The sequence below is a fragment of the Terrapene carolina genome, unplaced genomic scaffold (assembly GCF_002925995.2).
Source record: "Terrapene carolina triunguis isolate 2854851 unplaced genomic scaffold, T_m_triunguis-2.0 Scaffold62, whole genome shotgun sequence".
Classification (NCBI taxonomy): Eukaryota; Metazoa; Chordata; order Testudines; family Emydidae; genus Terrapene; species Terrapene triunguis.
Window position 1 is genome coordinate 36,683,018 of NW_020664413.1, and position 22,347 is coordinate 36,705,364.

The window sequence follows — 22,347 nt, forward strand, 5'->3', positions numbered from 1 at the left end:
AAGCAAGTTCATCATTTTGAAATCAGCCCATCAGGTTTATTTTGTAAATCTTAATTTTTTCAAGTGCCTCATATATGATTACAAACTAATTTTGCCTTGTGGATCCATATCCTTGAACTTAGGTAGCTAATTATTTATAGGCATCTTGGTATACTGTCAGCATAGCTAATTTACTGGTTGCTGTTTCCAAAAGACTACTGTAAAACTAATCTTTGAGCCTAGGACTCTCAGGGTTGGTTGAGCCAATCAGTAAAATCTGTGGCTACAGATCTGTTAGTTCTGACACCAGGTACAGGAGGAATGCGGATCTTCTCTTCTGGGTTCCTCTCATAAACAGACACACATCTGTTTGTCTGACTTCTTTAGAAGCTGAGGATGCTGTTCCAGCTCAGGGATTAGCACTGTGCGTAGGGTGTTCCCTGTACATGGTAGCAAACACTGAGGATTTTCTTTTGAAGTGCAAGATCAGGCTTTTAGACTGAACATTAGGTAGAATTGTACTTTCCCAGTAAAAGACTCCAGGTTTTAAATAGTGTCATAGTACTGGGCTCTATGGATCTTATTCTCTCCACAACATGTATAAGCATCCACAGATTATGATGATGCACCTTTTATCAATCGAAAGAGTAAAGAAACAAACATACCTCTGACTCATACTGATATACAGTTGACTCTGAAGATGTCTTGGTAATATATTCAAAACAATATAAAAGTAGTAGTTGAACATCTGAGTTGATCAGCTTTATGGTGAGCAATGCATTTACAATTTTGTTTTGTGTATCAGTGCATTATCATCAGTGGAGAAAGTGGTGCTGGAAAGACTGAAAGCGCCCATCTGATTGTCCAGCATTTGACCTTCCTGGGAAAGGTATTTATAGCCAGCCAGGTAGCCCAGTGATCAGTGTTTTTTAAACTATCTTTGCTGAAAAAATCCCTGATGCATTTATTTTTAGCTTGTTGAAAACACTGAAAATTGAGCAGTACGGACTGGGGACTTTGTTATTAATTTGGATCTGATATTTTACACTGAAGAGACCATAAAGAATATGCTAGTTTTAAGCTCAGCTCCTGCGAAGGCTTATGGACATGCTTAACTCTATGCACATGAGTTGTCCCATTAAAGTCAGTCACATGCACCATTGTTTGCAGAATTGGGACCTTAGGGCCTGATCCAGCTTTGCCATTGACTTAAATGGATAAACGATCAAACCCATAATGATTAGTGCCTCTGGTTATCTACAGTGCTTATGACCTAGGTCCATTATTCAGACTATAAGAATCAGTGCCAGAATGAAATTGGGAAGGGCCTGCTGCTGCAAACACTTATGCACATATTTAACTTTAAGCATATGAACAATTCCATTGAAGTCACGGCACTTTGAAAACTCAAGTGCTTAAAGTTAAACACATGTGTAAATGCTTGCAGGATCAGAGCCTAAATGATATTTATTGTCTGATATTTTATTTAAATAAAATATATGGAGCCTCCTAAGGTGCATATATTGCAAAGAGGGAAAAAATCCAATATCTTCACACCTGCTAGAGACTTTGTTTTCCCCTTCAATATGTGGGTGTGTTGTTGTATCAGTAACTAGGTCAATTGACATGTGCCAGTAGCTGTAGGACACATGATAATGCACACTATGTTTCAGAGGCTGGGAAGAAGCCTTGAGTAAGCATTCTTTTGGGGCATTCTTTCTGATCTGTGTGTATTCTGTCTAGGCCAATAACCGCGCTTTGCGTGAGAAGATTCTTCAAGTGAACCCTCTGGTTGAAGCGTTTGGGAACGCCTGCACTGCTATCAATGACAACTCAAGTCGTTTTGGAAAGTACTTGGAAATGATGTTTACACCAACAGGAGCTGTAATGGGGGCAAAAATTTCTGAATATCTACTTGAAAAATCCAGAGTCATAAAGCAGGCTGTGTAGGTTAATAATACTATGTCCTTTCAAATCTACTCTACCTTTTTTTTTGGTTTGTTTTTACTTTTCAAAAAACACTTTTCAATGAAATCTTGTTCTAACCCACTGGCAGCTTGTGCTACAGCACTTGTACTATGGCTGGAAGTACAGTTAGTTTCATTCTTCTGGGCTGGAGACCAATACCACTCTATTGTTTGGTAAAGAATGCTCTGTATAGTATATTGTTTCTCCCAGAGCCTATCTCCTATAAACATATCATTGTACCTTTGTGCTCAACCTCCAACAACTTATAAAGGGAAGGAGAAGAGCCTGATCTCAGACTCATTGCCACTGTCTGGTTGGGTGGGTTTTGTGTGTTTAACAGATAAGATGGAAGAGCTTTTCATTGGGCTTTTGCTGCTTCTGGCCCTGGTCCTGCACCATTAAAGTCAATGGGAGCTTTGCCATTGACTGCAATGAGCATAGGATCAATCCCTCTTCCATTAACTTGACAGTGTACACATAGTGAAAACATGTAGATGCAGATATACCTGTAAGCTTTAAAAGAATACATTTTTTTTCCAGAGGAGAAAAAAACTTCCATATATTTTACTATATTTATGCTGGTCTTTTTCATCAGAAGACACTTTCTGAGTATAGACTTCCTGAAAAAAAGCCTCCTAGGTAACTATCACTAATTTGTTTTTAATGCGGTTGTAATTGGCTATTGATCGGGGCTTGCTTTCAGTGTGATGCTTTAAAATCTCTCTTAATCTTTCTCTATCCCTTATGGATCTTTCTTAATCCTCCCAAGTACAGATGAGGATGGACAACAAGGAATTACATTATTATTTTCTTTGAGGACTTGCAGCATTTATAATAAGAGGGAAAAAAGCCATCTCCTCATTATCTAGATTTTCATTCCTTCTTTCAGGTCTTCTCTATCCCCAGAAATGAATGGCTGTGAATGTAGAGCTTTCTGGTAATACTGCAGGAGCAACTCAAAATATATTGGTTTAAATTTATGTTACTCTTTGGATATTAGGGCAAATTCTACTTGAATGCAGTAGTAGTAGTAGAAGGTGCATTTCAACTAAAGTAAATGGAATTGCAGTGTCTTACTTCAGGGCTGAATCTTGTTCGTTAAATTTGAGTTACTAATTTCATTTGCTATCTGTCTCTTCATTGAAAAACTATAATGTTGGGATAACATTTTAATTTGTGCTGAAGGAATAAAAACTAATAGAAAGAAAATAATCCAAAAACCTTTTGATTAGCACAACAATATTTATTTGGTTAAAAAACATTGAAATTAGTGGTCTGCTCCATTACTGATGCAATCCTACTGAAATCAGTGGGGGTTGTAGCTGTACATCTGTTAACACAGCCTTTTAATTATGCCATTTTATTTAGGTATATTGATAATGAAACTGGAAGAGTAATGCAAGATATTATTACTAAAGACTCGTATGGAAGACAATTTGAAGCAATTCAACATTGCTTTAGGATCATAGGATTCACTGATGAGGTAAGAGATTAATCATGAACTAGCTACCAAAGCATTATTGACCTTATTTTTAAAAACCACCTCCAATATTTCCTGTGCAAATGCTGGCATTTGTTATCTAAATATACCATTATGCCACAGAATCTCACCTTTGTAATTGTGTGTACAAAACTGCACCCACAGAACTGGAGGACTGACTGAGGCTTCAGTCTTTATTGAGGCAAGCGCCATTCTATCCCATTCACATTTCCATTTCTATCTCACTTTTCCATTTCAGAGGGAGTTTACCTGAGTAAGGATAGAGTAAAAACTGAACTGGGCAAGTCAGAACCTCAGAATGACCCAATGGGCTTTACACACACTCTTCCTATCTTATTTTTAAACAGACCGCATTTGGGGGCTACAACTAACTAATTGTGTCTTGTTAAGGTAGTTCTTGTCTCATTTTGCAGGAAGTGCATTCAGTTTACAAAATTCTGGCTGGAATCTTGAATACAGGAAACATTGAGTTTGCTGCCATTTCCTCACAACACCAAACTGATAAAAGTGAAGTTCCCAATGCAGAGGCCTTAGATAATGGTAAATATGTTTTTAATATTGTCAGTTCTATAAATGCAGCTTGATTGCATTTGTAAGAATCTCTAACTGATGGGTAGTAGGTAGGTAGTGCTGGCAATTTTTGTTTTCCAGTCACAGCCATCTTTCCCATCTGTTATCTTCCAGCTGCTGCACTGCTCAGTATTGGATCAGAAGAGCTCCAGGAAGCTCTAACCTCTCACTGTGTTGTAACACGAGGAGAGACTATTATCCGAACAAACACTGTGGACAAAGCCGCTGATGTGCGAGATGCCATGTCTAAAGCACTTTATGGTCGACTCTTCAGCTGGATTGTAAATCGTATTAATACACTGCTGCAGCCAGATAAAAATATATGGCAAGTTACATATTGCTGATGTGTGTGTGATGGGATCATCCCCTTTTGTATTTTTGATTTTGCTGGAGGAATACTGTGTTTATTTGGAAAAGACCTCAAAATGGCCTTCATGCTGTGATCCTAAATTCTGTTTCCAGGACATTAACCCCATCCTTTTCAAAGAGCTGACTGGGATTTGGCTACTGAAATCAATGAGAATTGTGTGGTTAAAATCCCAGGCAAGTCTTTGAAAAGAATCTGTGTATCTGGTAAGCATGAAAATCATACCAGATGCCCATAGATAACCAATTAGAGTAGGCTGGGTACATTAAACACAAGTATTGTTCTATGTGATCCTTCCAGTTCTCAAGTAGTATTAAACTAGTGATAAAATATAGATATAAATGATTACAGAACAGCTACTTAATGAATATATTTTTGACATTCCAATGCAAGCTGTTAAAACCAGCTGTCAAAACATTTAATTATGAAAACTTTGATGCCAATTTGCATTATGGAAATGTTTACACTGTGCCATCTTATTTCTTTCCTGGAACAAAGACAGATCCTCAGACCCCGTTCTAGCTGCTTTGCACTTCTCAAGGAGCAACTGGGTATTCCCAAGCATAAGTGAATCGCTCAGGTGGTGTAAAGCTGCCATAGCTGCTTTGATTTTGTTGGCTCCCCCCACATTCTCCATGGAGAGGATATGTTGGAAGTGAGGGAAGGCATGGAGAGGATATATTGGGGGCAGGGTTGCAGCAACATATGTCCTCATGGGACAGCTGCTGGTGGTGTAAGTTAGAGCAGCCCTTAGGCAGCTTTGAGTTATGCTGGGGGCTGTTTCATTCCCTGATAGTGCCAGAATTGGGGAACTGGAAAGGTGTCTTATATTTCTCTTTCCTTTGTCTCCTCATAACTGAGCTCAACACAGTAAAGGATGCAGACCACAGTCTGAGACTGCCTGTCTGTTTGGCTTAGGCAGGGTCAAAGTAATGGGAAATGGAGGGAGCACAGCTCCCCTTCTTCTGTCAACAGCAGAGGGAGAGCTCCTCCTCTTCCATGGCCAGTGCATGAGAGCTCCTCTTTCTTTCTCAATCTACTTCGGCATGGCTATCTAGGTTGCCTACCTAAGAGTCTACACAGCCCTCTTCTACCTGAGGAGGCTGTCAAATAGTTTTCTGTTGAGATCTACTTGCTGGAACCATTCCCTGAATACCTCTGAAGAGGTGCTGCTTGGAATCAGCATTTCCCAATGATTTCTCTCTTCCTCCTCCCAAAACCTTAGCAGAACTTGTGTAATGCAAGAATCTCAGAGTTGAAAAGGGATAGGGTGACCAGATGTCCTGATTTTATAGTGTCTATCCTGATAGTCAGGTCTTTGTTTAATATAGTTGCCTATTACCCTCCACGCCCTATTCTGATTTTTCATACTTGCTATCTGGTCACCCTAAAAAGGAGTGTGGTAATGACTGTAAACAAATGCACAAGCTGTGTTTGATTTATACAGGCTGTGTCTCTTCCTTTTGTGGTGGATTGAATTAATGATAGTATCCGATCTTGAGTATCAGAGGGGTAGCCGTGTTAGTCTGGATCTGTAAAAAGCCGATGAAGTGGACATTCACCCACGAAAGCTTATGCTCCAATACATCTGTTAGTCTTAAAGGTGCTACAGGACTCTCTGTTGCTTTATCTGATCTTGATTATCCTGTTTCTTTTTATTTTTCCTGGGTTTTGTTCCATGTTGGATTTTGTGTGTGTTTTCTACATAGCAATGCTGAAAGCCGGATGAATGTTGGGATACTGGATATCTTTGGATTTGAGAACTTCACAAGAAATTCCTTTGAACAGCTATGCATAAACATTGCTAATGAACAAATCCAGTTTTATTTCAATCAGCACATCTTTGCACTTGAACAGGTAGATTTAAGGCTGCTGTGATTGTAAGATATCTCTCTCTTTATATATATATAATTTATTTTTAATACAAGACTGTGGCTGAACAATATACCATATTGTGAGGGATACAGGTACTAATTTAGGGACAGAGCTACGTAGCACTTAGAAACTTTACTAAATGACTTTTTGCCATTGGGAAGAGTGTTGTGACCCTTGTTGCATTTTTGAAAGAAAAACTAGTTTTAGGTAATTTTTATGGATTGTATTACAAATTAATAAAAAGACAAACCTAAAATTCAAGAAACTTCTTGCTAAAAATAACTATTATGACTTTTATTAAACAAAGGATTAAAGAGAACAGTTATCAAACCAAAATTATAATTGAGTTAATAAATCAACATATTGACAATAATATGGAATGAAATCAGCAATTGATCAAATCACTGGATGAACACAATCAGGATTTAAATCATGAAGTTAGCATAGTGCATGATCAAGTCTTATACATATTTAAGCCTGGAAAGCTAAGGGGATGTAATTTACTTCTCAGATCCCTGAAGCAGCTAGATTCCTTCAAGGTTTCCATTGACTGAGTGGTTGACTTTTTCCTGATTAATTTAGCTCTACTGTAATACAGAATGATTAACAACCTATAATTTCCCTTGTTAGTGCAGAACAAAAGGGTAACACAAAGTGATTTAAGATATGATTTACTTAGAAATTGGATACACATGTGCTATGTCTTTAACATTCTCTCTTTCTCTCTTCTTCCCCCTCCCCCTTTCTCTTTCATATCTAAAAAGTGTTAACAGAAAAAATAATGAATACAGGAAGTAGGCGCCTCTACCAATCCACAAAATAGGAAAAATAATAAAAGTTTTTTAAAAGAAAAATGTTTTAACGGTGCTTCTGCTTGCTGGGTTTCAGATTTTCAAAGTAAAAATTGTAATTCAGGGGACCAGGTGACATCATCTCTAGTTGGTATTTTACGCTGGCCAGCAGGCTGCCTCTGCGCACTTGGCTAGTCAGCTGGCGTAGCCTAAAGTGGTCTTGGTCTGGCTCTTCTTTTTCGGGGAAAGGGTGTTGGGGGATGGCAGCAGCCCTTCTTGGTGTTGTGGTGGCCTGGTAGAAACACCTGTGGTCACTTAGATCTTTAAGGTTGTGATTCTAGTTCACTCTACCCCATGCCACATCCTGGGAAATCTTCCAAGCAAATCCGGGGATCATAGACCTCCCACTCTGATACTGTGGTCCAATCCAGGTTGAGGGTAGGCGAGTTTGACCTTTGATCATTCTGGAAAGTCCCGTCTCTTACGAGCAGTTCTGTAACAACCTAAGTCACCAAACCAAAGAAAGAAATGTGGTCTAGAGTGATTGAAGACTTAATTAAGTTATTGTTATTTCTTACTTCACTCCTACTTCCATCCATTCATATTTCCATTCCCTTAGCATATCTTAAAATATTCTGGGCTTTTTACTGGCATAGAATTAGGCCACTAACAATTCTATGGCTTGATCATATGGTCATCTCTAAGAAAAAGCGCTGTCGCTTTCTGTTAATACAAATCTTACTTAAGCTAAAGAAAAATTAAGAGTTTACAGAACAAGAAAATGGAAGTTTAGAGACTAGACCTCAATCAGATAGACCCATTTCCCACACGATATTGTGACCTTGCTGCCACACAATTGTTGTGAGCTTTGTAGGCAATTAAATGTTATAAGGTCCTATAAACAAGAAAGAAGCTTTGTGCCAGAAATGTCCTGATGGTAATGTTCTCATGGTCAATTCAGTATTAACTGTAATTATGACTTTGTAGATGGAATATCAGAATGAGGGCATTGATGCTACTACAGTGGAGTATGAGGACAATCGTCCACTTCTAGATATGTTCCTTCAGAAACCAATGGGAGTACTTTCTCTACTTGACGAAGAAAGTCGATTTCCCCAGGCGACAGACCTGACTTTAGTTGGTATGAATAATAATTTAAAAACCTCTAAAGAATGACTGATACACATTGAGTGAGAGACATGACATCTTATAGTATTTTTGCTAGTCTACATAACCACTGAGTCCGTGGCATTAGCAATGGATTGAGAAGGCTTTTGAAAATTCTGCTATGATATCACCAATATTCAGACATGAATAAATGGATTTTTATTTACTTAAGTATTTATTTTCTCTCTTTTTGCTCAGGTGCTCACTTCAACTATTTTGCTAGTTTCTTGTTGTTTTTATACAGTTAATGTTATTTTATGGTTTAAATATTAATATCTATCCACATAGGGCTTTACAATCTACGGGATTTACAAATATTAAATAATCGTCACAATGCTGCTGTATGTTAGGTACTTCAAAGATTCTTATCCTCATTTAAGAGATGGGAAACTGAGACAGAGAAAGGAAGAGAGACATGCCCGAGACCATACATTGAGTTAGTAGTAGTGACAAGGGTAGAATTCAAATCTTCCTGGCTTTTAACATCATTACCCCATTACACACCACTGTTTTATTACAGATTGCCTCATCATAAGTAGAAAGTATGTGTGACTTTGCTGTGCCATCTGACTAGATAGTTCCTTAACTTGATTATTATTTTATGAACATTTTAATAAATCTTGTTGCCAACTTTAAAATGTGTGCAGCCAATATTAAAATATGATCCTATTTTTATTTACTTAGGGTGGAATTCTCTTCTCTGATCAGCAACACAGAGCTCCTGTTGCTGTCAATGGAACACACAGTAGAGCTACTCACTGCGATTTAGAGAGCTGAATTTTGCCTTAAAATAATAGCTGCAGGTTAGATAGCATAGTGCATACACACGTTTTTCAATTCCAGAGAACTGGGTCCACACTTGATTTTAGGTCAAAGGTGCAATGAATGAGAGAGTTTCATTCCAATCCCCATTCATATGCTGGAGCCGGAAGCTTGCTTGTGAGTCCTATAAATAGGCCAATATTGAATACTGAGCTTACATTTCCCCATAGGCAGACTCCCTGCCTCAGAGCTGTTCAATTCTATTACTGCTGCCTTGAAATCAGGGCGTGCTGGAAGATCTCAAGATGTGTGTAGCAAGTTGATATCTTTGACTCTATGCAGGTGTGCCAGCCAGCAACTCACTCCAAATAAATCTCCAAGCCTAATTCTGTGTCTTAAACTAAAGAATATTTTAGTGGCAGTGTGAAACATAAATAGAAAAAAATCATGAAATTTAAGATTCACAGATTTTAAGCCAGATGGGACCATTCTGATCATCTAGTCTGATCTCTGGCATAATTTAGGCCAGAGAATTTCTCCATGTGATTCCTGTATCAAGCCCATAACTGCTGATAGAGATAAACAAATGCAATGGGAAGTTTCACTATACAGGCACTAGTTTCAGTACAAAATATCACAGGATTATCTTGCAGGGCAGAAAAGGCCTTGTTCTCACTCAGCTGAATAAGCTGTCTCTCTTTCTGTTAGCTCAGTGTATTGTGGGCATGTACCTCATAGAGTGTGTGTATTTCTCAAGAACCGGGGCTTGGGCTGCGCAGCTGTAAAATTGCACTGTAGACATTCAGGCTCGAGCCCATGGTCTGGGAGCCCATGAGTGGGGTGGGTCCCAGAGTCTAGGCTCCAGCCCAAGCCCCAGTGTCTACACTGCAGTTTTACATCCCCGCAGCCCAAGCCCAAGCAGCTGACCCAGGCCAGCTGCAGGTGTTTAATTGCTGTGTAGACATATCCCAGAAGGCCCCTTTGGACATAAGCCTGTTTTTCTGTAGAAGTTCAAATGCAGGATAAAAGATGCCTAAAGACCTTAACATGTATTTAAATGAAAGTGCAGGTGGATATCTTCTTCTTTGGCTATCCCTTGATGCGAGGATGTTGTCTGCCAAGGGGGTTCATTGGTGGGTTTTTAGGTGGCTGAGGAGCCCAGTTCGTGCCCTGAAGATTTTCCCACAGAAGTGACAGGTGTAATCTTGGAGGGGACATAGTTGTTGGCTGGAGTGTTGTGCCCTTTCTTGTGGATATAACAAACTATGGGAAGGAACAAGGGCATTCACATAGGGCAGATATGTACATAGCTAGAGGGCTTTGAGTTGGTTATTTATTAAAAATATAAGATATAAACAAATGAATAAATAAATAGGATAAATATGAGAAGTTTCTTCTAGCATTCTACCTACCAAGCCATTGTCATTTGTTAGTTTCCGATAGGCATCCCATTAGAAGTAAGTCGTGAGGGATTTGAAGGATTAGTTTGGGGAGGCTGTTCATTTATAAGTGGCAACTTGGAAGAAAGAACACAGGTGCTTGTAGGAAAAGCTGACAAAGGCTGACATCATTGGTGGACAATGTGATAACTTATAAGAGTATTTTATACTAATTCTGATTTTTTGGGTTGTAAGCTGTCCCTAATTATGGTGGAGAGTTGTGATTTAAATTGCTGTGGTTCACCTTTAACAGTTACCTTTTTTTAATGACTAGATAAGTTTGAAGATAATTTAAGATGCAAATACTTTTGGAGGCCCAAACGAGTGGAGCTGTGTTTTGGCATTCAGCACTATGCTGGAAAGGTAAAGGCCATATGGTCTGAATGTAATAAGTGGTAGAGTCACTATCTATTCCATCCAGAGGCATTTAAATTGCTTGCAGATTTCTCTCTTTTTAATGGATTAATTGTTTTTAAAGAAACCTAGAATTTGTGATAAGATTTGCAATTCAAAATTGCCCGTGTTATAAATGCTCCTTACAGTTCTGGAGGTGGCATCCCGACTCGTGAAATGCCACCCCAGCTGAGACTAGGGTGACCAGTTAGCAACTGTGAAAAATCAGGACGGGGGTAATAGGCGCTTATATAAGACAAAGCCCCAAATATCGGGACTGTCCCTATAAAAAATTGGGACATCTGGTCACCCCAGCTGAGACATTTCGTAGAAGTGGTGGCCCCCCTTGAGCCAGAACAACCTGCCAATTATAACATCTCTATCCATTAACACATATACTCAGTAGTAATTGTTTGTGTGGAAGAGAAAGAGCAGGAAAGGAAAGGAGGTTCAATGAATAAAACAGAGTATAAAACTCTCTCTGCAATAGTGCTTTCTTTTTAAACTCCTGTAGAGGGCAGAGGAGTGACTGGAAGAATTCCCCTCCTACATATTGTAGGTATATTCTAGTGCTCTGCAGAACTCAACAGTTTTGGTTTTAGTTGGTTTCATGTCCACTGAGTTTTGTTTGGAATTTGAGGTCTAAATTCCCAATTGTAAACAAAACTCAACCAAAGCAGCCTAGGTTTGCATGATTTCCATGCAGACCTCAGCTCTCAATGCAAGGGTCAAGAACCTCCACAAATCTTCTGGTAAACCTTGCCCAACTTTGGGGTTTGTTAAGGAAAACCAAATTCCACAAAGCTCCAGTAAATTCTTTGCCACCCAAATGTCAAATCCTAGAGGCAGTGTTGACTTTCAGTCATTCTCCACAGTAGGGCCAAATTTAGCTCTAATGTAACTTCAAGACCATGGCTATGTCTACACCACCGCGGTAAGTCGACCTAAGCTACGCAACTCAAGCTACCTGAATAAAGTAGCTGGAGTCGATGTACCTTAGGTCGAGTTACCGTGGGGTCTACACTGCAGGAGGTTGATGGGGGTAGAGTACAGGGATTGACTGGAGAGCGATCTGCAGTCGATTTGGTGGGTCTTTACTAGACCCGCTAAATTGACTGCCAGTGGATCGATCTCAGAGCGTCGATCCCTGCGGTAGTGTAGACCTGCCCCATGTGCTGTGCCTGTGTTTTTCTGGCACTGAGGCCATTTATAGTAAAGCTGTATGCTGGAAATTACTGTAGTTTTAAAAAATAAAATCTAAAGCAGAATAACTCTATTCCAATTTTGATACAAAGATTTTATCATTGATTACTAATAACTGTGAGAAAAACAATTCAGAGCAGTTTTGCCTTTCAAAGCCTTCAGAATTAAAATTTTAAAAATACTGTGCCCTAAGCCAGTGCAAATTAAAGAGAGGATTCCAGATGAATAAATATCCATTTGGTAACAGTGGTAGTACATTTTGTATCCATTTTGCCAGTGTGCTAGATATGAAATTTACTCCTGTTTCTCCAGAAGATTTAATTACAGATCACACTCTGGCTACATGCAGGAAATGCAGAGTGGCTGCTCCGTCTGAAAACCATTGCATATTTCATGTGTAACCTGTCAAGTGATGCGGTGAGTGTGGTGCTACACTGTGTTATGTTGCATTGGGCACGTCATAGTTTGATGTGATACAGCGTAATACAGTGTGACTCAGCCTAAGCCACTTAAACCAATTTGATATACCAATGACATGTTATGAATGCAGATGCTGTCTAAAGCCAGCTCACACTTTGAGAACACTGCAGTAATTCACCAGCTTGTCAGGTCTGAACTAGCTTACTTGGTCAACTTGCCTGTTTAAAGTAAATGACAGGGTTTTGGTAGTCTATTTCAGCTGTTTGTTCATTCTGTCTCCAACACCTAGGTATTATATGATGCCTACGGTTTCCTTGAGAAGAACAGAGACACTCTTCCTGCTGATATAGTGGTGGTGCTGAGAACTTCAGAGAACAAACTTCTTCAGCAGCTGTTCTCTAGTCCATTAACCAAAACAGGTATTTCTCTGCATAACTTTGTTAATAGTAAGACTTCCTGACTAGATGTCCCTGCAGCCTTCTACTACTGCACAGAACCCTGGCATTGTTTTCCATCAGGGTTACAAAAAGTAATCTGGAGTTGTAAAATACTTAACATTTGCTATTTTCAAGGCAATTTATGGGCATTAATTAATCACAACATTACTGTGAGGTATCCACATTTCAGAGATGGAGGGAGATTAAATGATAGCCAAGGCCCGACTTCATTGTCAGAGTAGGGATGAGACGTCAGGAGTTTTCTGGGTATTAGTTTTGTGCTCAGACCACTAGACAACACTTCCCTGTCTCTAGCTTCTTGCATAATTTGCTTTACATTGTGTAAACCATGTATATCCAATTTTGGCAAAGATAGTTTTTGCAGGTAACATCCTCTCTGTTTAAACACACCTGCACAATACTTTAAAATATCTTACTAGTTATGGAATAAAAAATATACTGAACTGATAGAATTAATTATTTCAGATGATTTGAAACTTGGGGACATTGACTTACACACATGTGCCTATGTCTATTGCTAATTTATAACAATAAGGTGAAGTTCAATGACTTCAAAGATAGCTGCCATAAATCAATAGAATGTGCCCGACACTTCTGCCACATAAACACCAACAGTGCAACACACCCACAGCCAAAACGAGTCTGTGCACGTTACAGTAGAGTGTGCATGTGACATGTTACATAAACACCTACACTACAACACACATACAAAGCTAAGAGACTGTCAGGAGTTGCTACATAAAAGGAAAAGTCTCTTTCAGAACAGGTTAGAAAAGGATGTAGACACCTGAAGGCTTTTGGTCTGATATGCCATTTCTTTGCAGGAGTAAGGAGACCTTTGATAATTCACTTGTGGTTAGAGAGTTACCGGCTAGAATACGGTGATGTATACCCATGCAGTTCATGCAATAATCAGTATCTTGCTGATACAAAATGTCAAAACTAATATGTAGAGTACAGTAGCAAGTCATTTCAAATAACTGTAAATGCTTTGGGCTGAATTCCACTCTGTAACCCATGAAACTCCATTGACTTCAGTGGGTTTGCATAGGTGTAGTTGATAGCAATTTTTGAGTCTATTTGTCTATATTCTGCATAGGATAGATGCCTATTATACTGGCTCTATTGTTTTTCTGTAGTTTGAGGACTATTTTTGTTAGTGTGGCTTTGCTTTGGGCCTCTACAAACCGTTCCTAAGAAGGTACCTTCTCTCTCTCCTTTCAGGAGGTGAGAGGTGGAGCTCAGAATCTGAACTTTCCTGTAAGAAAATCGTTCACCTTTTGTATTATGAGACTTTACTGTTTAACTTGATTGATCTTAACAGGCACTTTGCTGTAACTTCACTAGGTCAAGGATTATTGTGTTCTTTCAAAATGTCAGTTCTGTCCTCCTTTTAGGAGATCCTAGGGGGAAATGTTAGCAACAAGTCGATAAAGTCAAGGCCTGCCCCTCACAGCACAACCTAAGCTGAATTTTTAATAAGTAATATAAGTCAGCCTATTTCTTGTGGTTTTGCATTTGGATGTGACTTTGGGATTCTCGTCCCTTGCTGACTAGGGCTGAACAAGATAGAGACAATGATCTTAGCCTTGTTGGAAGGGAGAGGGTAGAAGTACTTTTTACTACCTAGTGGCTGCTAGTGAAGGGATGATGTAGTTAAGGAGGAGTCTGCTTCTCCCTTTGCTGCTGTGAGCTTAGCAATTGGTGAAATGTGGGTGAGGTCTATCTTATGAGACTGGGGTCAGCATGCTCTGTGCCTAGTTGGGGGTGAAAACCCCTTTACCTTTACATGCTTTGATTTTTGGATCCTGGTTGACTTGATGAGAGAGCCTATTCTATTCATCCTGGTAGGGTGAGGCAAAGCAAAAGAAGCCTTGCACCTAGTCAGATATCTGAGACTGTGCTACCTTGTCAATGTTTTTGTCATTCTGATCCAATGTCTCTGCTTTTCCTGTTAGAACCTAATCTGTCATTTAGGAATTTGTCCCAATTAGCAGTCCCAGTTATTATAATAACTGTCAGTTGTTAGCAGTGAACTTGATGGTGAGCAAGGCAATCGTACCATACAAGCTTCTCCTGAATTCTGGTCCTTTCACATAAACTTGTCTCTCTGGCTTTTGAAAATATTTTCACCAGCAGCAGCATTGAACTGAGTGCTTTGCCTGAGACACAGTAGGAACTGCACTCTGGCATGCCGATTAGGAGTTGCAGACCACTATTACTTTATATATGCTAAGTATACCGATTTGCTGTCACCATTTTTTGTATCTTAAATTCTTTACTGTTGTCACTCTCTAAATGGATAGGGTGAGTTCTGCCTTCCGTTACAAAATTCTTGCCTCTCTCTGAACTAGCAGCAGCAACATTTTCTGCCAGGTCAGTATAGTTTGGAGCCTTGGAATGGTTAAGCATGTACTTCTGCGTATGATGCTACAAGGTCTTAAAAAAACCCAACACTTTATGCTCTATTTTTTTCAGCCATCTAATATAATTGGCACCACTTCTGGTGTAGGGACCTGTGTTCTGAAATCAGATTGTTGCCAGGTTTGTCTTTGGCAGCCTGCAGGATAAATGAAAGGTTTGGCAGAGAATCGAATGTATAAGTATGACTATTAATACCTCATCCCTGCTTTGTGAAGGAAGTTAAAGGCAGTCTCCTCGTAACTTTCTACAAAGAAGCTCTTGTGCACAAAATAATAGAGATTATGTAAATGTCCCATAAGATCCTCTGCTTGTGTTTGAATGCATCCCTACCCCCAGACATATACTTCATTAGCAAAGCAAGCCAAAATCAAATACCATCTTTCATTCCAGGATTGCATTTAACATTCCAAGACTTTGCAACATTTTCTTCAGTTTGTGTAGATTTTTTACTGGCACAAAAAGTTAATAATTTAAATGGCGGCTACATTAAAAAAATGTGCCAAGGCAACGTTGGCTTTATATGAGCCTTTCTGCCAGTGTCTTCAATGCTTTGTTTGAAGATGAGCAACAGCGCTGTCTTACATCTGTTCACAACTAGCTTTGGAATGTTTGGTGTTCATGCTGTTGGCCGATGAGCCCTCTTCCATCTGTGCAATGGCCACTAGGTGGTGCTATCTCAGAAGTTTGAAAATAACATGGGCATGATGATTATTACAAAATTATTCTTAAATGCCACTAAGAATGAAAATAAGGAAACCGAATGCCTGCTTCCCTCCACTCCCTGACAAACTCTTCTCTGTTTGAAGTAAATTTATCAAAATGCCTTGCATATAGTTTTCAAGTGTCAAAAACTGAGCAGCAGCAAGAAAATAAATATTAAAAAGACAAAATTATTTTCCTAATTTAGGATCATGTGAATCTCTGTAATTTATCAAATGTTCTGACCCCCTCTCAGTGAATGCTTCTATTTCGTTGGAGCGGACTGTGTAGTTTAAAGTGCCAGAAATGAACAGCAGGATGTAAAGAACATGTATGTAGTAGTATAGTTTAAAAGAGTTCACAGATCCCACTAACTGACATCCATACTCAAAGTGAACATTCTAGGATTGATTATACAGGGTTCATACCTCCTTTTTGTTACTTCAATGGGAGGTAAGGTGCATTCAGAACCTTGCGGAATCTGTTTGCACTTTCTAGTGACCTTTAACTTCAAATGTTCTGCATAGTGAACCTAAATATTAACCCACTCATTTTCCAAATTGCTTCCATGTTCTACACTATTTCCATCTGCAGAGTTCCTGCTGATGAGAAGTGTGTATGTGAAATGAGTGTAGAATGTGCCCCAATTAAAAGAGAGAAGCATAGTGTACTTGCAAGGAACAGGATGCCTCTATTTTGCTGAATTTGCAAGTTCCTTTTTTAGCCAAATGCAACTATTTTGGTCTCTTTTCTTTCACAGATTTTGGGGGATTGGTATCATGAGTGACAGTGTCAGAGACAAAATGATTAAACAATCTGGGAAAGAGGGTAACCTGAGAACTATACATTATACTGAGTTTAATTGAAGATGGCTGTATAAAAGGCTCGTGCAGCAGTTACAGAAGTAACCCTAGTAACTTCACTTATAGATGCTGATACTGATGTCGCCTTGATGTTTGAGCAGATTCTGTCATAATCTCTTAAAGACTGGATTTTGCTTTACGATATCTATGGTAAATATCCTGCAAACCTACCTGGTGGTGTTCCCTTCCCCTCAGAGCAGGTTGCCCCTAAGGGCTTGCATATGCCCTCCTGGCTTGAACTCGTGGTATGTGGGTGTGGATCTGTGGTCCACAAGGAAGGGCAAGTTGGTGAGGATTATACCTGGCATTTCCCTATGGTAGCTGATGAGTCTGATACTCATACCATCAGATTAACTCTCTCTACTCCTGCCTCAAGCCAGGAAGAGGTCAGGGGGCTTAGGGCAGGGGGTTGGGTTGCAAGAGGAGTGCGGGTTGCGGCAGGGGGCTCAGGGCAGGGGGTCGGCGTGCAGGGTGCAGCAGGGGGCTCAGCAGGGGGTCAGGGTGCGGGGTATGGCAGGGGGCTCAGGGCAGGGGGTTGGGGTGCAGGAGGGGTGCGGCAGGGGGCTCAGGGCAGTGGGTTGGGGTGTGGGGTGCGGCAGGGGGATGGGGGCCGGGGTGCAGGTTGCAGCAGGGGGCTCAGGCCAGGGGGTCGGGGTGCAGGAGGGGTGTGGCAGGGAACTCAGGGCAGGGGGTTGGGGTGCAGGGTGCGGCAGGGGGCTCAGGGCAGGGACTCGGGGTGCAAGAGGGGTGTGGGGTACGGCAGGGGGTCGGGGTGCAGGAGGGGTGAAGCAGGGGGCTCACGGCAGGGGGTTCAGCTGCAGGAGGGATTCGGGGGGCGGGCTCTGGCCCGGTGCGCACAGGGGTCTGTGTGTTGCTGTTGCTTCAGGCACCGCCCCCAGCAGCTCCCATTGGCCGGGAATGGGAAACTGGGGGAGGGATAGCTCAGGGGTTTGAGCATTGGCCTGCTAAACCCAGGGTTGTGAGTTCAATCCTTGAGGGGGCCATTTAGGGATCTGGGGCAAAAAATCTGTCTGGGGATTGGTCCTGCTTTAAACAGGGGGTTGGACTAGATGACCTCCTGAGGTCCTTTCCAACCCTGATATTCAATGATTCTATGAACCACAGCAGGGTTCATAGAATCATAGAGCCTGCCCTTCCCCCGGTGCGCGTTAGGCCGGAGCCACTCTAGGTAAAAGCTGGGGGCGCGAGGAGCTTGTGGGCCGCAGAAAATAGCCCTGTGGGCTGTGTGTTTGAGACCCCTGGTCTAAGCCAAAACTGATAAATTGTGGTACTCTGTTCCATCTGGGATTTCTGTGGGTATCCAGTGATCAAAGGCTGGATACCACAGGGGGTATTTTGAAGGGACTCAGGGATTGCGGTCAACCTACAAGGCAAAGACAGGCCTGGTGTAGGCCAGAGGAGAGTGCTTGAGTGGCTGACAGGCTGGTTGTGTTAGGGAGATGACATCCAGCTAGCACAGGCAAGACTCCCTCGCATAGTAACAAAGTGACTCACAGCCCTGGGTGCCCTGGGAAGCATCACCAGGGGAATCCAAGCCTTTGTGCTATGGAACCCTTGGGTGCTTCAAGTTTCTAAAGCCTCAGTAAGCTGCAGCACTCGTTTCTCCCTTGGCCTCTCTAGCACATTTCCTGGGCACTGGCTCTCAGTTTGCTATCCCTTCTCCAAAATGGAGCGCCTCAGCCTACCTGATGTATGCCTCAGGCCCAGCACTGACCCCTGAGATACCCCAGTTACTTAAACACATTCCTCTCCCAGAACTCCACCCAAAAAGTACGAAGCTTCTGGTCACAGTTTAACTTGCAGAGGCACAGAGTAGTTCTGAAGTAGTCAACACACACCCTTTGCACAATCTAACACCTTTGTGCTCTTTTATACTTAACCATGTAATGCACAGGAGAGTACACATGATACAAAACAATAAACATCTGAAAGAACAATATTCCTCACTTTCTCTCTCTCTCACTTCCTTTGTGAGTCCTTGGGGAACCATCTGGGTCTAGGAAGGCAAGAAGGGTGTCTCCTCCTCATGCAGTCTGTTGCATGCTAGGTGGTCTCTCTCCCTCATGGAGCCCCTTCCCAGCTTCTGTGACGCAGTATTGCCAACCCTGAATGTTCAAAAATCATGAGTCAGGCTCACCAAAAATCATGAGATTGGCGTTAAAATATTGAGATTATGTACAAATAATAGATTTGGTGTTCTTTTTATATGCCTTCTGCGTTTTGAGCCTTTAGAGTGCATTGGGGTCACATTTTGAAACTTTCTCCACAGCCACAAGAACTAGAAGCTTACTTTTGCTTTAAGAATGAACACTGAAATCATCACATATTCACTTGACTCCAGGAGCTGGGGCTTTAAGGAAAACAATAATTATCATGAGACTCATGACAAAATCATGAGGGTTGGCAACACTGAGACTTTGCTATGTCCTGCCCCATGCTTTCTCTTCTTTTATTGCCCCCTTGTTCCTGTGTGGCTCACTATTTAAACCCACCTGGCTTCCTTTGTTCAGTCTTTTGGATAACTTTCCAATGCTCCTGCCTTCCGCTTCCCTTCAGAGGAGTTAAGCTAAAACTGGTTTTCTAAGGATGCATCTCACCCAGGGCTTGTCTACACCATGTAGCCTTGTCACTAAAAGTCAGCGTGTGTAAACGCTCTTTGTCAGTACTTTGTTGGCACTTTTGCTGACAAAATACTTCCAGCCCCTGCCGACAAAGCCGCGTTCACACTGCCACTTGCATTGGCAAAACTTTTGTCTTTCGCGAGGAGGCTTTTTTAAGTACCCGTGAAAGACAAAAGTTTTGTCGACAACTTTGCAGTGTAGACATACCCCCACTGTGAGTAGCAGGGTTTTATTTTTTAAAATAATTTTTTTTCATTAAATATATCAGATGAAATCTTGGCTGCATTGAATTCAATAGGGGGTGGATTTCACCTATCAGAAATATTATGAGTTATCATCTCTCTTTTTGCTGGCATTCATTGGTCATTTTTTTCTGGAGTTTGAGGTAAAGAGTTATTTACAAATATAAATTATTTATAAACTGTCTGCCTGATCATCCCTTCCCCACCTCAATATTTACTTTCAGTCTGTTGTCTTTTGTGTTATCTTAATCCGATGAGTTCTCCAGTCATCCCTATAGTACTCCAAGAAAAACAGAATAGATGAACCCGGTATGTGTCATCTTAAAAAAAAAAAGCTGGATTTATTTATTTTTTTAATAAAAAGTTCAGGCTTTCTTTACATGCCCTAAAGAATCCAAAACACAAGCACAAACACTGTCTCCTCCCTCTTTTTGGAGGTCAGCTTAAAAACTCAACAACTAGTGTCTGCTCCAAATCACATACTGCAACATCCTCAAACCTACCATTATGTTGCACAATGACTTTTTTTTTTAAACTGATTTGCAGTTATCAATTTAACTTGGCAATTTTCCAATTTAAGATACTGTGTCTCAGTATAAATTATTTATATTTTTGACAGCAAATGGTACTTTACTGAACAATCAGAAATAGTGAAAAATAACTAGATTATTTTGGATTTCAATCCTTTTACTACTGCACACAGAGTGAAATCCTAGATCCACTGAAGTCAATGGGAGTTTTGCCATTGACATCAGTGGAGTCAGGATTTTACCTGTACTGCTTATTACTGTGTAATCCCACTGAGTACAAGCATTCTGCCTGGTGATAACTGTTTGCAGAATTGGGCCCTTGGCTTGGTGTACATCATGTTTATTCACTGAAATGAAATGTGTTTCCATTTAGGCTTAAAGGGTTTTTTTTTTTCTCCTTTTAATTCCACAGATCACAATAGAACAAAAGACTCCAAACATTTTACAATTTATTAATTTATCTCATAATAAAATCTATTTATAATGGGACGTTTGTGTCATATATTTTCCCTATTAAAAGATAACTGCAGGCACTTTAAATCAAATGAATCCGATACAAAGCCATTATAATTATAATCTCTCTACTTAAAGATGAATCAGAACTTACATTTTCTAAGAATTTGGGTCAAGTTAATAGAAGCTATATATTTTCTTTTTAGAACACGAGGCTTTCTTACTTCTGACTGTCTAATCCATATGTTAAAAGCATATAAAAATTAATTGTTTTTGCTTTGCTGCCAGTGTATTGTGTGCAAAGAGAGGCTTTAAACCACAGCTGTGCATTGTAACAATTGTGAACTTTACTGGGTTGCAGATGTGGGACATCAGTAAACTAAATTAAATGTAGCTTAACTGAGCTTTAGAGTTTGGGTGTTTGATTACATTTTATTTAGGTTCCCAGTTGCACAGTATACATACAGTTCCATGCTTCCTCTGTCTGAGGCTTTTCCTCAGATCCCAGGATTTGTGTCACAGGGCAATGGAAATATACAGATGCTCCTAATGAGATTCAATAAAAGTAGGATCCAGAGCATGCCACCCATATAGGCTATCTCGGATAGCCATAAAAATGGAGCTCACCTAGGGACAGAACCTTCTATCAAAATCACAAGTAAGGGCCCAATCATGCTAACACACAATACAAGATATAATTGTCACTATTGTCAATAATTCCATTAAAATCAAGAGTAACGTGAATCTCTGGGATTACTCATGGCAGTAAGCATTACAGCTGTTACTTTAGACCAGATCCTGCTATCCTTGCTCTCATTAAATAGTATCTTACTCCACAAGAAGTCAATTTCAGTGTGAGTACTTGCAGAATAAATTACTCCTGGATAAAGATGGCAGAATCTGTCTGTAAGTGTTTGAAGACTTGGATCCTAACAGATAGAACTGAGTCGTTTTAAGAAATAGATATTGACGGTTTAATTGTGTCAGTTTGTAAAAGGCCATTCCTAATAAGCAAAACTTGGGAGGAACTTTGTTTTGTTCTCTGCCTTCTTATAGCTGAGGGAAGATGATGCTTTCTCTTTTAATATTTCCAACTACTAGAGCTGGTCGAAACATTTTTGATGAAAATTTTTCCTGTGGAAGAATGCTGTTTTGTCTAAACCAATATGTTTCCATGAAACATTTTGGTTTCAATAAAGACTTTATTGGGAAGGTTTCTCAGGTCCAGGAGAGAGAGAGTGAGACCTACACTGACCCACCCCAGAATAGCTAGTAGACTGGTCAGTAGGGCATTTTACAGAGATGTGGGAGTGCCACACAGTGAAGTCCCTGCTCCAAATCAGGAAGAACAGGGACTTTTAACTTGGGTCTCCCATATCCTGGGTGAGTGCCCTAACCATTGGGCTTTTGGCCGTTCTAGGGTCTCTCTCTCAATCATGGGTTTTTTTAATTTGTTTTTTTGTTTTCATACCAAGATTCAAAAGGTCTTAGTTTTCTTTCTATTGTGGAATGAAAATAAATGCGGAAATCTCAAAATTTTTCACAACATGGAATGGTGGTTGTGTTATCCAGTCAGCCTTACTTCTAACCTAACTTCTTAC

At 40.3% G+C, this 22,347-nt stretch overlaps 1 protein-coding gene across 1 annotated transcript in view; it reads left to right on the forward strand.

Annotated features, from left to right (window-relative positions):
• Positions 1 to 22,347, forward strand: part of MYO3B (myosin IIIB) — a 245,837-nt gene that overhangs the window by 107,510 nt on the left and 115,980 nt on the right. The window contains exons 12-21 of the mRNA XM_026647772.1: positions 785 to 868; positions 1,723 to 1,925; positions 2,488 to 2,586; positions 3,316 to 3,430; positions 3,862 to 3,988; positions 4,133 to 4,343; positions 6,095 to 6,242; positions 8,039 to 8,192; positions 10,694 to 10,782; positions 12,725 to 12,854. Coding sequence (XP_026503557.1) covers positions 785 to 868; positions 1,723 to 1,925; positions 2,488 to 2,586; positions 3,316 to 3,430; positions 3,862 to 3,988; positions 4,133 to 4,343; positions 6,095 to 6,242; positions 8,039 to 8,192; positions 10,694 to 10,782; positions 12,725 to 12,854 — 1,360 coding nt within the window. The remainder of the gene's footprint in view (positions 1 to 784; positions 869 to 1,722; positions 1,926 to 2,487; positions 2,587 to 3,315; positions 3,431 to 3,861; positions 3,989 to 4,132; positions 4,344 to 6,094; positions 6,243 to 8,038; positions 8,193 to 10,693; positions 10,783 to 12,724; positions 12,855 to 22,347) is intronic.